This window comes from Otolemur garnettii, unplaced genomic scaffold (assembly GCF_000181295.1).
Source record: "Otolemur garnettii isolate 467f Iridium unplaced genomic scaffold, OtoGar3 scaffold00023, whole genome shotgun sequence".
Taxonomy (NCBI): domain Eukaryota; kingdom Metazoa; phylum Chordata; class Mammalia; order Primates; family Galagidae; genus Otolemur; species Otolemur garnettii.
Genome location: NW_003852418.1, coordinates 5998420 through 6011699, shown reverse-complemented (window position 1 = coordinate 6011699; position 13280 = coordinate 5998420). Strand labels below are relative to the sequence as shown.

General features: G+C 44.4%; 1 protein-coding gene across 1 annotated transcript; it reads right to left on the bottom strand.

Annotated features, from left to right (window-relative positions):
* Positions 1-5973: 5973 nt before the first annotated feature.
* On the bottom strand, positions 5974-9890 carry SRSF6 (serine and arginine rich splicing factor 6). The gene is made up of 6 exons (XM_003787604.2): positions 9593-9890; positions 9219-9367; positions 7842-7966; positions 7490-7698; positions 7131-7214; positions 5974-7028 (listed from the first exon to the last, which is right to left on the bottom strand). The coding sequence occupies exons 1-6, from the start codon at positions 9697-9699 to the stop codon at positions 6665-6667; spliced, it is 1038 nt and encodes a 345-aa protein (XP_003787652.1). The 5' UTR covers positions 9700-9890; the 3' UTR covers positions 5974-6664.
* Between the last annotated feature and the right edge of the window lie 3390 nt (positions 9891-13280).

Sequence of the window (13280 nt, the reverse complement as noted above, 5' to 3'; positions counted from 1 at the left end):
CTGGATTCGAACTCACCAGCCTGGGTGTATGTGGCTGGTGCCATAACCACTGTGCTATAGGCGTCAAGTCTTTTTTTGTTTTGTTTGGTTGTAGCTGATATTGTTGTTTGGCAGGCCCAGGCTGGGTTTGAACCTGCCAGGTCTGGTGTATGTGGCCAGCACCCTAGATGCTAAACTACAGGTGCTAAACCAATGTAAAAAGTCTCGATCAGACTTGAAAACACTTTTAAGAAGTCTTTGGCAACCTCTAAATTATTCTCGATGTTTTTTCTTTTTTTGAGATGGAGTTTCACTTTGTCTCCATGGGTAGAGTGCCATGGTGTCATAACAGACATCAACCTCAAACTCTTGGGCTCAAGTGATCCTCTTGCCTCTTGATTCTTGCCAAGTATCTGGGAGAGTGACAAAGTAAGACTCTGTCTCAAAAAAAAGACACAGAGCTATAAAATGGGGAGGAGGGCGGCGCCTGTGGCTCAGTGAGTACGGTGCCGAGTTCCAACCCAGTTCCAGTCAAACTGTAACAAAAAAATAGCTGGGCATTATGGTGGGTGCCTGTAGTCTCAGCTACTCGGGACTCTGAGGCAAGAGAATCGCCTAAGCCCAAGAGCTAGAGGTTGCTGTGAGCTATAATGCCATAGTACTCTACTGAGGGTGACAAAGTGAGACTGTCTCTAAAAAAAAAAAAAGAAAACCTGAGAAAAGGCTTTCGCCTTGACAAAACTTGCTCTCACTCATCACATCAACATCTACCCTGTCCTTAGCCTGCATAGACCAATTTTAATAAGAATCTTGATAATGCACCAAATTAAGAAATTTGGTGGCTTAACGCATTTATTATATTATGGTTCTGGAGATCAGAAATCTTGACAGGATTGTCTTTCAGATTTTTTTTTTTTAAAGAGACAAGGTCTCTGTCACCCAGGCTGGAGTGGTGTGATGACAGCTTGCTGTAATCTCACATTCCAGGGCTGAAATGACTGATTCTCCTGTCTCCGCTAGAGTACTGGTGTCAATCATTAACAACTCGCTCATTTCTTCATTTTTCGTAGTAACAGGTTCTCACCCTTGCCCAGGCTGGTTTCGAAATCCAAGCAATCCTCCCACCTTCCAAAGTGCTGGGATTACAGGCATGAACCACTTTATCACCCTTGGTAGAGTGCTGTAGCATTACAGCTCACAGCAACCTCCAACTCCTGGGCTTAGACTGACCTTGCCTCAGACTCCTGAGTAGCTGGGACCACAGGCACTTGCCACAACACCCAGTGTTTTGTTGCAGTTTGGCTGGGGCTGGGTTTGAACCCGCCACCCTTGGTATATGGGGCCAGTGCCCTACTGACTGAGCCACAGGCTCTGCCCAGGCTTTCACATTTTTTTAGGAAAAAAAAAAAAAAAGGCTCAGCACCTGTGGCTCAAGTGGCTAAGGTGTCACCCACATACACCTAAGGTGGTGGGTTCAAATCCAGCCTGGCCCGCCAAACAACAATGGCTGCAACCAAAAAATAGCCAGGCGTTGTGGTGGGCACCTGTGGTCCCAGCTACTTGAGAGACAGAGGCAGGAGACTCGCTTGAGCTCAGGAGTTGGAGGTTGCCGTGAGCTGTGATGCCACAGCACTCTACCCAGGGGGACAGCTTGAGGCTCTGTCTCAAAAAAAAAAAAAAAAAAAAAAGAAAAAGAAAAAAAAGCCTAAAATGGGTTTCACTGGACCTTATCAGGGTGTAGCAGGGCTGCATTCCTGCCAAAGGCTCTAGGAAGATCTGTTTCCTCATGGCTCCTTCCAACTTCAAAGTCAACAGTGTAGCACTTACAATCTGACTTCACTTCCATTTTCATACCAATTTTTTCTATTTTTGATTCTCCAGCCTTCCTATTGCTAAGTACTCTTATTACACTGGCCTCATCCAGGTAATGCAGAACAATTCCATTTCCACGGCTGCAACTAATCACATCTGCTTAGAGCTTTTTATCATATGTATTAGAAAGTGGACCTTTTGGTGGGGATGGGGTGAGAGCCCGATTCTGCATACCAACTATGTCATATCTGCTAAAATTCCATTGGCCAAGATCAAGGGATGACAAGTATTTTGATCATAAAGATGGAATGGGGCAACAGTAAATATTTCTGACCCTAATCTACCACATAATCGGTAAGAACTTAATAAGTGTTTATTGACTGAGTTTTTTGAGGGCTTCCTGAAAACACCAATGAGCACTAATCATCTTATTATAGTTGCAATCACACTGTTGCTGGGATTAGGCTCCTGCTGGGGCTGTAGAAATGTCTGAATTACTCATTCCAAGTACAGTGTGCTGCTGGCCACTCTAGTGTCACATTAGGCTCTAAATTTTCCTTCTTCTTCTCATTCTCCAGTACAAGATGACACATCATTTGTTTAGGCTCTCTGTAGGTGCAAAAGATTCTGAGATCTTAAGAGAAATAGTTTCCTTTCAATCCCCCCTCCCCTTTGCCAGGAATGGCCCAGAATTCAGCTGAAGAAGCATCTGTTAGGGCAGAGAAGCCAGGTACTGCTCTACTTTGAAGGTCAGGGGAGAGCTTTGTTTACTAGGGGGGCCTGCTCTAAGCACACCCACAAATTAAGAGTACAGGAAGACAACAGATGGCTAGGATTCAAAACTGTTGCACTGAGACAGAGTTAAAGGTGTGTTTAACTTAGGACCTTTAGCCAACCAGAAGGTAACATGTGAGGTTAGAGAACCAGGCAATGGTTTTCTGTGTCCACTAAAAAGGCCTATGACCAAGCTAGTAGAAATAAGTATCCCCAGGGTCCAGCAACTGTGCTTGCTAATACCATTTACAACTAAAAATAACCAGGGCTCCGGGGGACACCTATGGCTTAATGAGTGGGGCCCCGGCTAAAACTGCAACAAAAAAAATAGCAGGGCGTTGTAGCAGGCACCTGTAGTCCCAGCTACTCCGGAGGCTGAGGCAAGAGACTTGCCTAAGCCCAAGAGCTAGAGGTTGCTGTGAGCTGTGATGCCAAGGTATTCTACTGAGGGTGACAAAGAGACTGTCTCTAAAAAACAAAACAAAACAACAAGGGCTCCTTGGAGATAAAGTTAATTCCAAATCTGAGACTGCAAATATACAAGATCAGCCTGTAAATTTTAGCATACCAGAAAGCAAGGAAACTATCAGGATTAGAACTGTTTCAAAGGAACTCAGGAAGCATGTTTGAGTCTTTTGGACTGGATGAAGTAACCCTAAGGACTATAATGGACTGAAGCAAATGTTTAAAGCCATGAGTTTATGGCTTAACAAATCTAGGAAGACAATCAATGGCAGACATTTTAACAAAAAAGATAACCAAGTAGCTTTGGAAAAAAAATTTGACCCTTATCTTACCCTCTGGGCAAACAGACTCCAATAAAATCAAGAGTGGAGCAAACACTCTGGGCCATTGCCCGAATCCCACAACAGGCAATGGACCCCTGAGCGCCCACTTTTAATTCTAAGAGAAAAAAAAAAAAGAAAAAAAAAGTTCAAATTTGATAAAGCTACTAGAATCAGTACTAAATTTTATTATGGCGTGTACCAGAACCACCCGGGAGCTTGTTAAAACACCTAAGGCTGGATCTTACTCAATTTCTCTCTATATAGTTATATATAGTACAGCCTTGAACTCCAGCAATCCTCCCACTTCAACCTCCTAAGTAATGGGACTACAGGGACTTGCCATCAGGGGAGTTTCTGATTCAGTGAGTCCGGGGTAGGGCCTGGGAAGGTCTGTTTCTCTTATTTACAGGATATGTGAGATACAAGAAAACATGCTTACATGTTCTATGGCACCATGAGATTATAATCAGCAAAATCAAGCCTGGAAAATGCTACAAGACGGTGACCTGACTTCTCGAACATCTAGAGGAATACACAATGAACTCAAAACGAGTCTTTCCCTCAGTAAGTATTTTATTGATAAAGCATAAAATAGGTTTAACAAATTGGGAGAAAAAAGATACCAAGATGAAAGGTGGCAACACAGCAGTAGGAAATTAAGTCGAAATAGGCAGGACTCAAACTGGCCAAAAAGGCACTATGGCATGTCAATAAACACTATCAAGTAAAATAAGCAGAATCCAGATATTCCTCAATTCTCTTTTGCTCTATTAGCAGTTTAATACTTCATCTAGCCACTGATGAATGTGGCATGCTGTCAACTCAGATTTTACTCACAAATGAGCAAGGAACTAAACATTTCATCAGTTAACTCTATGTTCTCACGTGGGCCAAGTTATAGTTTAGGGCATCTGATGACTTGGGTCTACAGGCATGGAATAAGACTAGGTAGATTTTAAATAAATTGGTATTTGCTGTAACTAGATAATATTCATGGGTGCAGGCATTTACCTATACAATTACCCACTTAGTGGGGCAGCTAACAATGTAGTCAAAACCGCCTATTACCATGTGATGTCACACTAACAAAGTGAACCCAGCTGAAGGATGTTGCATACTTTCAGAAAGCCAAACTTCACCATTTTAACAAGCTTCCCCCCCTCTTCGTGAAGGGCTGTGGTTCAAAAAGCTTTTATATCCTTTCCCTGAAAATAATAAAACTTTGGTCAAAACCAATTTTAAAAGTAATTACTTCTACGAATAGGCAAAATAATGAACTTTAAGCACAGACATCATTTCCTTCTCTTAAATTCTGGTTTATATTGGAAAAATAAACTTATTTTTCACAAACATCCAAAACAAAGATATTCAAGAAAAAAAAAAGGTAAATGGAAACATCAACTCTTTGGGGCACTATACTTTTAAGGTTAGGTCTTATTTTTAACATATCTAGTTTTGTTATATTAATAACTAAATTTAAAACGAAGATTTTTAACAGTAAGCCTAGTAATTTCTTAAAAGCACTGTTTTGACATTATCAAGGACTCTCACCTATTGTGATACCTAGGTATCTGACTTTCTTTTTCACTCAGCCTCATTTTATTAGGTATAACTGTACCTGGATTAATTGGAAGCTACAAGCCAATACTAGAATATCATGCTTTCTAGTCATGCCTGTGGCACAATGAGCAGTGTACCACCATGCCCTATTATAACTTCAACCATGGCATCTTACCAGGGACAGCTCCTAACATTAAAGCTGAGCAAATTAACCTATATCTCTGTTTCAGATAGAAGTTAGTAAGTGCTTTTAAAAGAGATAATATCCGAACAAAGACTCATTCACTTCTTGAACTGCAATTTCAACTAATTAGGCTTACAGATATACGGACTGCTAACCTAGTAACACCTATAAATTTGCAGTATTCTAATTGGGTTCCATAGTCACTGGTTCTTTACACTTCATCTATAATAAAGTAAAAAGTTTTTAGTTTACCCAGTTTGTTTTTTAAATCAACTGTACAAAGTATAAAATGTATTAAGGATGCTTTAACTGATTACCACATGACCTCACTAGCTACAAGAGGGGAGGAATGATTGCTCTGTGGAACAGCATTTAAAATTTTTTTGAGGCAGAGCCTTGCTCTGTTGCTCTGGGTAGGACACTATCATGTCTGGCTGTTTTTCTATTTTTTAAAATAGAGATGGGGATCTCACTCTTGCTCATACTCGTCTTGGAAACTCTAGGAGCTCAAGTGATTCTCCCTCCTCAGCCTACCAGAGTGCTAAGACCAAGGCATGAGTGATGAAAGTGCCTGGCCTAATTTTACTTTAATCAGCAACTAACTTTACCAAGGATCCAATGAGCAAATGATCTTTCAGCAGAAAAAGCAATGTGCTTTCCCACTTTGAACAATACACTGAATTTCTAATAAAAGAAAGGTTACTTGCATTTTCACATAACAAAGATCATTGAACTGTACTCTGAACACTAACTACACTCACCACTTCCATAAATTGGGATAATTAGCTAAACAATACCCCAAGTATTAGGAGTTGAAATTAACACCTGAAAGTTTTATTGTTAAAACATTAATTTAAGCAAAATTGTGTTAACAGATTGACTACAAAATAGTCTATATTAACTCAGCTTGTTAAAAGGGCAGATAAAGACTTTGGCAATTTGATTGACTGCACAAAATAACATTATCCAAACTGAATAATTTATTGCTGGTCTGAGGCTTGCCTTGTTTTACACTGAAGTAGAATTTACATTGTTTCCACAAATAGCAGATATGAACATTTAAAGAAATTTATAGTGACCTATTCAAATAAGGCAATCATCTTGGTAGCAAATTTTTATTTAAATCTTATATAACTCAAGCTTTATAAAAAGCCAACATAATTGAATATTGGGTTCTCCCTCTAAAGCCTTAAGTATTCAAAGCTTGAAACGGTTAATTTAAAAATAAGCAAACAAATAAAACAACAAAAAACCCCTGCAGCAGATCCTGCTGAAATACTTAAAAAAAAAATCTAAATGAGCTTAATCTTTACAAAAGTTATTTTAGCTCAAAAGCTATAAAATCAAAATTATCTTAATTCTACAAAGAAGGGAGGTCTTTGACTTCATGCCATTTCCTTAGAACCTTATCTTTTCCACCAAATTTGGCCACAAATCAAATTTCTGTGTGCCCCCGTTTTCAGGAGATTCCTCTTGGAGAAGAGGCCAAGTACAAACATGGAAGAGTAACTGCCTAAGCAAGTAGGAAGTGTTCTGTAATAGTGTGCAAAGAATATAGAGTTCTAGGTTAATCTCTGGAACTCGATCTAGACCTTGACCGTGACTTTGAGCGAGACCTAGAATGGGATCTTGTAGTGGCTCTTTTTGGTGGAGGGGACACAGAACGAGCCTTTGACGGTGGAACAGGTAGGGGTGAATTGGAACGAGACTGGCTCCTTGATCTGGATTTTGACTTTATATCACCTTTTCCATTTTCTTTTAGGGATCGAGACCGTGACCGAGACCTGCTTCGAGATTTCCCATACTCCTTAGATCTGCTTCGGGAGCGAGAACGGGAGCCCCGATTAGACTTGGGCTTAGACTTGCTCTTTGACCTAGATTTCCTGCTTTTTGATCGAGAACGTGATCGACCTTTGCTCCGTGACCTGGATCTAGGTAAGAAAAGCCATATTTTTTCAATCATTTCAGGACACACGTGTACTCCATAAATAACTACAGTAATAGTCACAAAGATTCAACACTACATTGTTTACCGGGAGCGACTTTTTGAGATACTCCGAGATCTACTGCGGCTGCTTCTACGACTCCTACTTCGTGACCTTCTTCTAGATCGAGACCTAAAACACAGACAATGAAATCTTAATCTCAGTACATGTCAACATGAATGTAGTTATGCCACTTGGTAAAAACAATATATAAACCGAATAAGAATGCCTTTGTTCAACTGTAAGTCTACTATCAAAACATCTAGAAAAGAACCCAATGATGCATAGCCTAAAGGAAATTAAAAGCTGGCTTAGGTTTAATTAAGCAACAATTGGAATTACTCAATTACTTCTTTTGCTTTGTTGGCTAATACCATTTCCTCCCCTTTTTGTGCCCACCAAGTTACCTAGATCTGCTGCCAGAATAAGACCGCCTATGGCTTGTGCGTGGCTTATCTTCAATAAGCCTAATATTTCTGCCATTTATTTCGGTACCATCCAGTCTGTCCAAAGCACGCTTCATGTCAGAGTAGGACCGAAACTCAATTACGCCTTCATTTGTACGTTCCTTATGAGCATCCGCATACGTTACTTCACCTGCCTGTCGCATAAAATCCTAAAACACCAAGCAAAATTAATTAGACCCACAAATCTAATGATAAAAATCTACACGTGGTACTTGAGTCTCAAAAATAAAAATGAAAGAGGCAACTTTAAAGCCCTAGTACTATAATGTTTATTTCCAATTACAGCACATACCTTTAAATCTTGCCAGCTACAACGACTAGAAAGGTTTTCTACAATAAGCCTGTATTCTGTACGAACAGGTGGTCCATATTTGTCTCTGCCAGAAGTTCTCCGACTGCTGTATCCACCTCCACCACCTTTATCACATGAAGGGAACAGTCAGATGCTTTGCAATGATAAAAATGCATAATGATTTTGAAAGTTAGTACAAACATATCAACTTTTATTTACTGGAGTAGGACTTTGCTATCATATTGCTAAACCTTTGATACATTTGTGATTTGCCATAAATTAAATTAAGGGCAAGTCAAATAAGACTAAATCCAACTAAACCTCTCCTACAATCTGTTAGAGAGTGACTGCTCCTTTATTCAATTTACCTCGCTAAGTTTTATTTTACAGAACATTGTAAAATATAAAACTTAACTGATTACATGCATTTCTACATTTTACAAAAATTTTTACTAGTTACACTAAGTACTTACATCACAGTGTGAGGTTTTTGGTGGTGGTTTGGCCACAAAACACGCAAGGTAACAGTCACCTAGTTCAGATTAACCAGTTTTGTCTAACCCTTGGAATCCTCACCATCACCCTGCGTCTAATGGCAAAAGGCTGCTGTCGTCATGGCTTCCGGTAAGGTCAGCCAAAGGGTCATAGGGCAAGGGTCACACAATGTATGGAAAAGCCAAGGCCAATCAGGAAAGGCAGTCATCTTAGCCTCAGTGGACACAGCCTCAGCCCCATTGGTCACTTTCAAATTGAAACATCAAGGACTTGTTAAAAAGTTTGAATTCAACATGCAACAATTTCAACATCAAACATTTAACATATCAAAAGTCCCCCCACCTCCTCCCAACATGCCCCAACTAGTTCAAATACAGCACAAGGCTTTAGATCTATCTTGTGGTACAATGCCACATTACTTTTAAAATGGTATTTTTCTCTGGCCCCCATCGATTTTATTACCTATAAGACCTACACTCTAAGCTCCTCCCCTTCCCCCGCCCTATCTCCACCCCCAAACTTCCATATTTCTAGTTAACGCACTGACAGGTAAGGGAATACAACAAATACAGCCATCCCTTACTTCCTCCTTGGGCACAACGCATGACAGTGCGACAAGGGACCAGCAAGAAGCCACCCCCCGACCCAACTTGGCCAAAAGACACAAACCAATCCAAATCCCCAAACCCAATCCCCGCGCTCCGGCGTCCCATGGCTGCCCCGAGCAGACGTGAAGGCAGCGGGACCCGGGGACAGCCGAGTCAAACGACCTCCGGCCCCCGCGCCTGCCCGGGACGGGAGGCCCCACCCCGCCTGCCCTAACGCCTGCGCCCGCCCCCCAGGGTCCCCCAAGGGCGCGGAGCTCGCGGGGGTAGGACTCACTGCGGCTTCCGTAGCTGTAGCCGTCGCGATCGCGGCGCGGGCCCCTGGCGTGCTCCACGATCACGCGCTCGCCGCAGAGCTCCTTGCCGTTCAGCTCGTAAACGGCGTCGTCGGCGTCGCGGGAGTCCTCGAACTCCACGAAGCCGTACCTGGGGGCGGCGCAGGGCCGGCGCCGGCGGGGCGACGTTAGCCCGGGCGCTGCGTGCGCGCCCCCGCCTTCTCCCCGCGCACTCCCGCGGCCCCGCGCTGTCGCCATTTTGGAGGCCCTGCCACGCGGCGCCGCGGCCTCAGGCGCCTCTTTTGGGGATCCCTCCCGCCGCCGCCGCCGGGCTAGGGACGCTGGGCTCAGACGTGAATGCCAAAGTCTGACTCACCCATTTTTGAGATCTACTTCGAGAAGGCGGCCATAGCCACTGAAAAAGCGCTGGATGTCCTTCTCCCGGACGTTGTAGCTCAGGCGTCCTATGTAGACGCGCGGCATGGCCGTGGCTGGCAGGAGGCCCAAGGGCTGCCTGTCTAACAGTAGACCGCAGGACAGGAGCCGCGGTGCGGGTGCGGGGACGGCGAAAGCCTGAACACGCGCCTCACACCGAAGCAGCGGCCGAGACCAGCCACACAATGCTGCGCGCGCGAGTCTGAGATACGCTATATGGGCGGTCGGTGGGGCGGAGCTAGCGTGTGACGTCAGCACGCAACCCGTACGCGCTCGTGTAGGGGCACTAGGCTAGAGGGTACCTTGTTGGTTCGGCCCCCGTCCGCGAGTTTTTGGCTAAATACGGTTGTGCTGGCTTACAGAATTTTCTCCAGTCTTCTTAGCCCGTCTTTGTAAACATGCTATGCCGTAATCCACTCGCTGACTTGTTTTCTAATTTGTAGCTTTACAAAAAAAAGTTCATCTGTAAGAGCGGCTAGGAAAAGCCTAGGTTTTCATTGGTCGTCAAAGTTGTCATACAAGGTCACTGCGGCCTCTGATTGGTTGTTTAAAACAAGGCGGCGCATCTCCTACACTGATTGGTTTACGCTTACTTTGATGGGGCCCGCGCTCTCGGACGCAGTTGATTATCCGGTTTGACAGAATCCGAGGATTAGGATCGGAGGAGGTAGTGCTGACCCGGTTAGGGTTGCTGGTTACGAGCGCCTTGGTGGCTTCAGTCCGTTGGGGGCTTACAACCTTCATAGGCCTTCAGCGCCTCCCTGCACGTTCCTCTCTCCTTCCGTGGGTCTTTCTGGCAGCTTGAGTCACCAGTAGAAGGAGATGTACGTGAGACTCCCGCACTCACTGTCGGTGCCCAAAAGGCAGCACGGCCAAGGCTTCTGACACCAAAGGCAGTGCCCAAGAAGACTGAAGAAGACCTAGCAGCCATCCCGGTAATGGTCTGTTTTTCTCCACTACGTAAAAACACCACTGTCCCAATACTATTCTTTCCTCCATTGGCTTGGAAGAACCTTATTTATGTGGCAGACATAAACATTTGTCAGTTTATCAATAGATATGTCATCTTTTATTTTCAATTATTTCGTCGACTAGCTGGGCGCGGTGGCTCACGCCTGTAATGCCAGCACTTGGGAGGCCGAGATGGACGGATCGCCTGAGATCACAGGATTGAGACCAGCTTGAGCCAAGCGAGACCTCCTCTCTAAAAAGAGCCGGGTGATGTGGCGGGCGCCCGTGGTCCCAACCACTTGCGAGGCTGAGGCAAAAGGATCACTTGAATCCAAGAGTTTGAGGTTGCTGTGAGCTATGACGACCAAGGGCGAAAAAGTGAGACTCTGAATAGCCGGGCGTTGTGGCGGGCGCCTGTAGTCCTAGCTACACGGGAGGCTGAGGCAAGAGAATCGCCTAAGCCCAGGAGTTGGAGGTTGCTGTGAGCTGTGTGACGCCACGGCACTCTTACCGAGAGTGATAAAGTGAGACTCTGTCTCTACAAAAAAAAAAAAAAAAGTGAGACTCTGTCTTAAAAATTAAATAAAAAATTTTGGCGACTAGAGAGATACCATTGAAAGTGGGACAGCGGGATGAAAACCCCAAAGGAGGGCGGTGTCTGTGGGTCAGGCGCCAGCCCCATATACGCAGGGTGGCAGGTTCAAACCCAGCACCTGCCAAACTGCAACAAGAAATATCTGGGCGTTGTGGCAGGTGCCTGTGGTCCCAGCTACTTGGGAGGCTGAGGCAAGAGAATCGCCTAAGCCCAGGAGGTGGAGGTTGCTGTGAGCTGTGACGCCATGGCACTCTACCAAGGGCCATAAAGTGAGACTCTGTCTCTACACACGCACACAAAAAGAAAACCCCAAAGGAATGAGTTTAAATGGAGAGCTGAAACCCAGGAACACATCCTGGTGTACTCCACGATTGATTGATTGAGAGAGTCTCACTTTGTCGCTGTAGGTAGGGTGCTGTGGCGTTGTAGCTCACCGCAACCTCAAACTCTTAGGGTCCAGTGATCCTCTCGCTCAATCTCTTGAGTAGCTTGGGATTACAGGCACCTCTCATAACTCCCGGCTATTCTTAGCTTTTGCTCAGACTGGTCTAGAACTCCTGAGTTCAAGCAATCCACCCGCCTTGGCCTCCCAAAGTGCTGGGATTACAAATCCCACCACACTGGGCCCAAAATTTATTTTAAGTACAGGAAAGGAGATGACACCTTGATTCATTTTAAGTACAGTAGAAGGAATGACGAGGGAGGTGGGAGAAGATCAGAAGAGTATGGTGTCACTGAAGCTAAGAGAAGAACATAAGAGAGGAGTGGTGTCTCACGAGATAATACTGGCTCTTTATTTTTTTAGAGACAGAGCCTCACTTTGTCACCCTGGGTAGAGTGCTGTGGCATCACAGCTCACAGCAACCTCCAACTCCTGGGCTTAAGCGATTCTGTTGCCTCAGCCTCCAGAATAACTGAGACTATAGAAGTCCGCCACAACACCCGGCTATTTTTCTGTTGCAGGTTGGCCGGGGCCAGGTTCAAACCCACCACCCTCAGCATAAGGGACCAGTGCCCTACCTACTGAGCCACAGGCGTTTTTGTCAGTTCTTTACACCCTTGAGTATATGGGGCCGGTGCCCTCCTCATTGAGCCACAGACGCCGCCCAATACTGGCTCTTTGGTTGTTTCTATCTGTCTGCACTATTGAGTGGTGCAATCTCAATATCCTTCACCTTCTAGATGAAATGGGGCGGTTTTGCCTTCCTGGTATGTTTGGCAGTCTGGAGGCATTATTGAGTTGTCATGATTTGAGGAGAGGGAAATGTTAATACTGGCATCTAAGGAGTTGGAAACCAGCCTGAGGAATAGTGAGACTTTGTGTTACAAAATATTAATAGTAGTTATTATTATTAACAGCCAGGAATAATACCATGCATCTGTATTCCCAGCTGCTTGGGAGGCTGAGGCAAGAGAATTGCTTGAGCCCAAGAGTTTGAGGTTGCTGTGAGCTGTAATACCATAGCACTCTACCCAGGGCAGCATAGTGAGACACTGTCTCAAAAAAAAATTATTATTTGGAAAATATATTTTCTGGTTCACCTTGTAAAAGGCCTGAGAACATGACAGGGGCAGGGCACTGGTACAAGTCCTGGTGTCCAAAGACCAGAGATGTCCAAGAGCAGGAGAAGATGGGTATCCTACCTCCAGGAGAGAAAGCAAATTCACTTTCTTCTGGCTTTTTGTTCTATCTCAGCTTTCAACCAATCCTGCCTGCCCACATTGGGTAAGGGCAGATTCTCCTGGCAAGTGCCAATCCCTTCTGGAAAAATTTTACCTTGTAAAAGGTGAACCAGAAAATGGCATTTGCATAGGGTTGGTGGGACTGAGCATTCTTCTTGGTGAGGAATAGTACTTATTAAAGGATGCATATGGGAAGTGGCTTGTTACTTCCTCTCCTTGTAGTTTGTTTGTTCAAGGAGAAAGACGCAGCTGACATCATCTTCTCTTCCTCATCTCTCTTTCCCAGAGAGAGCCAATGGCTGCTCTTTTTTTTTTTTTGAGACAGAGTCTCACTATGTTACCCTCAGTAGAGTGCCCTGGTTGGAGTCAGAGTCTCACTGTGTTACCCTCAGTAGAGTGC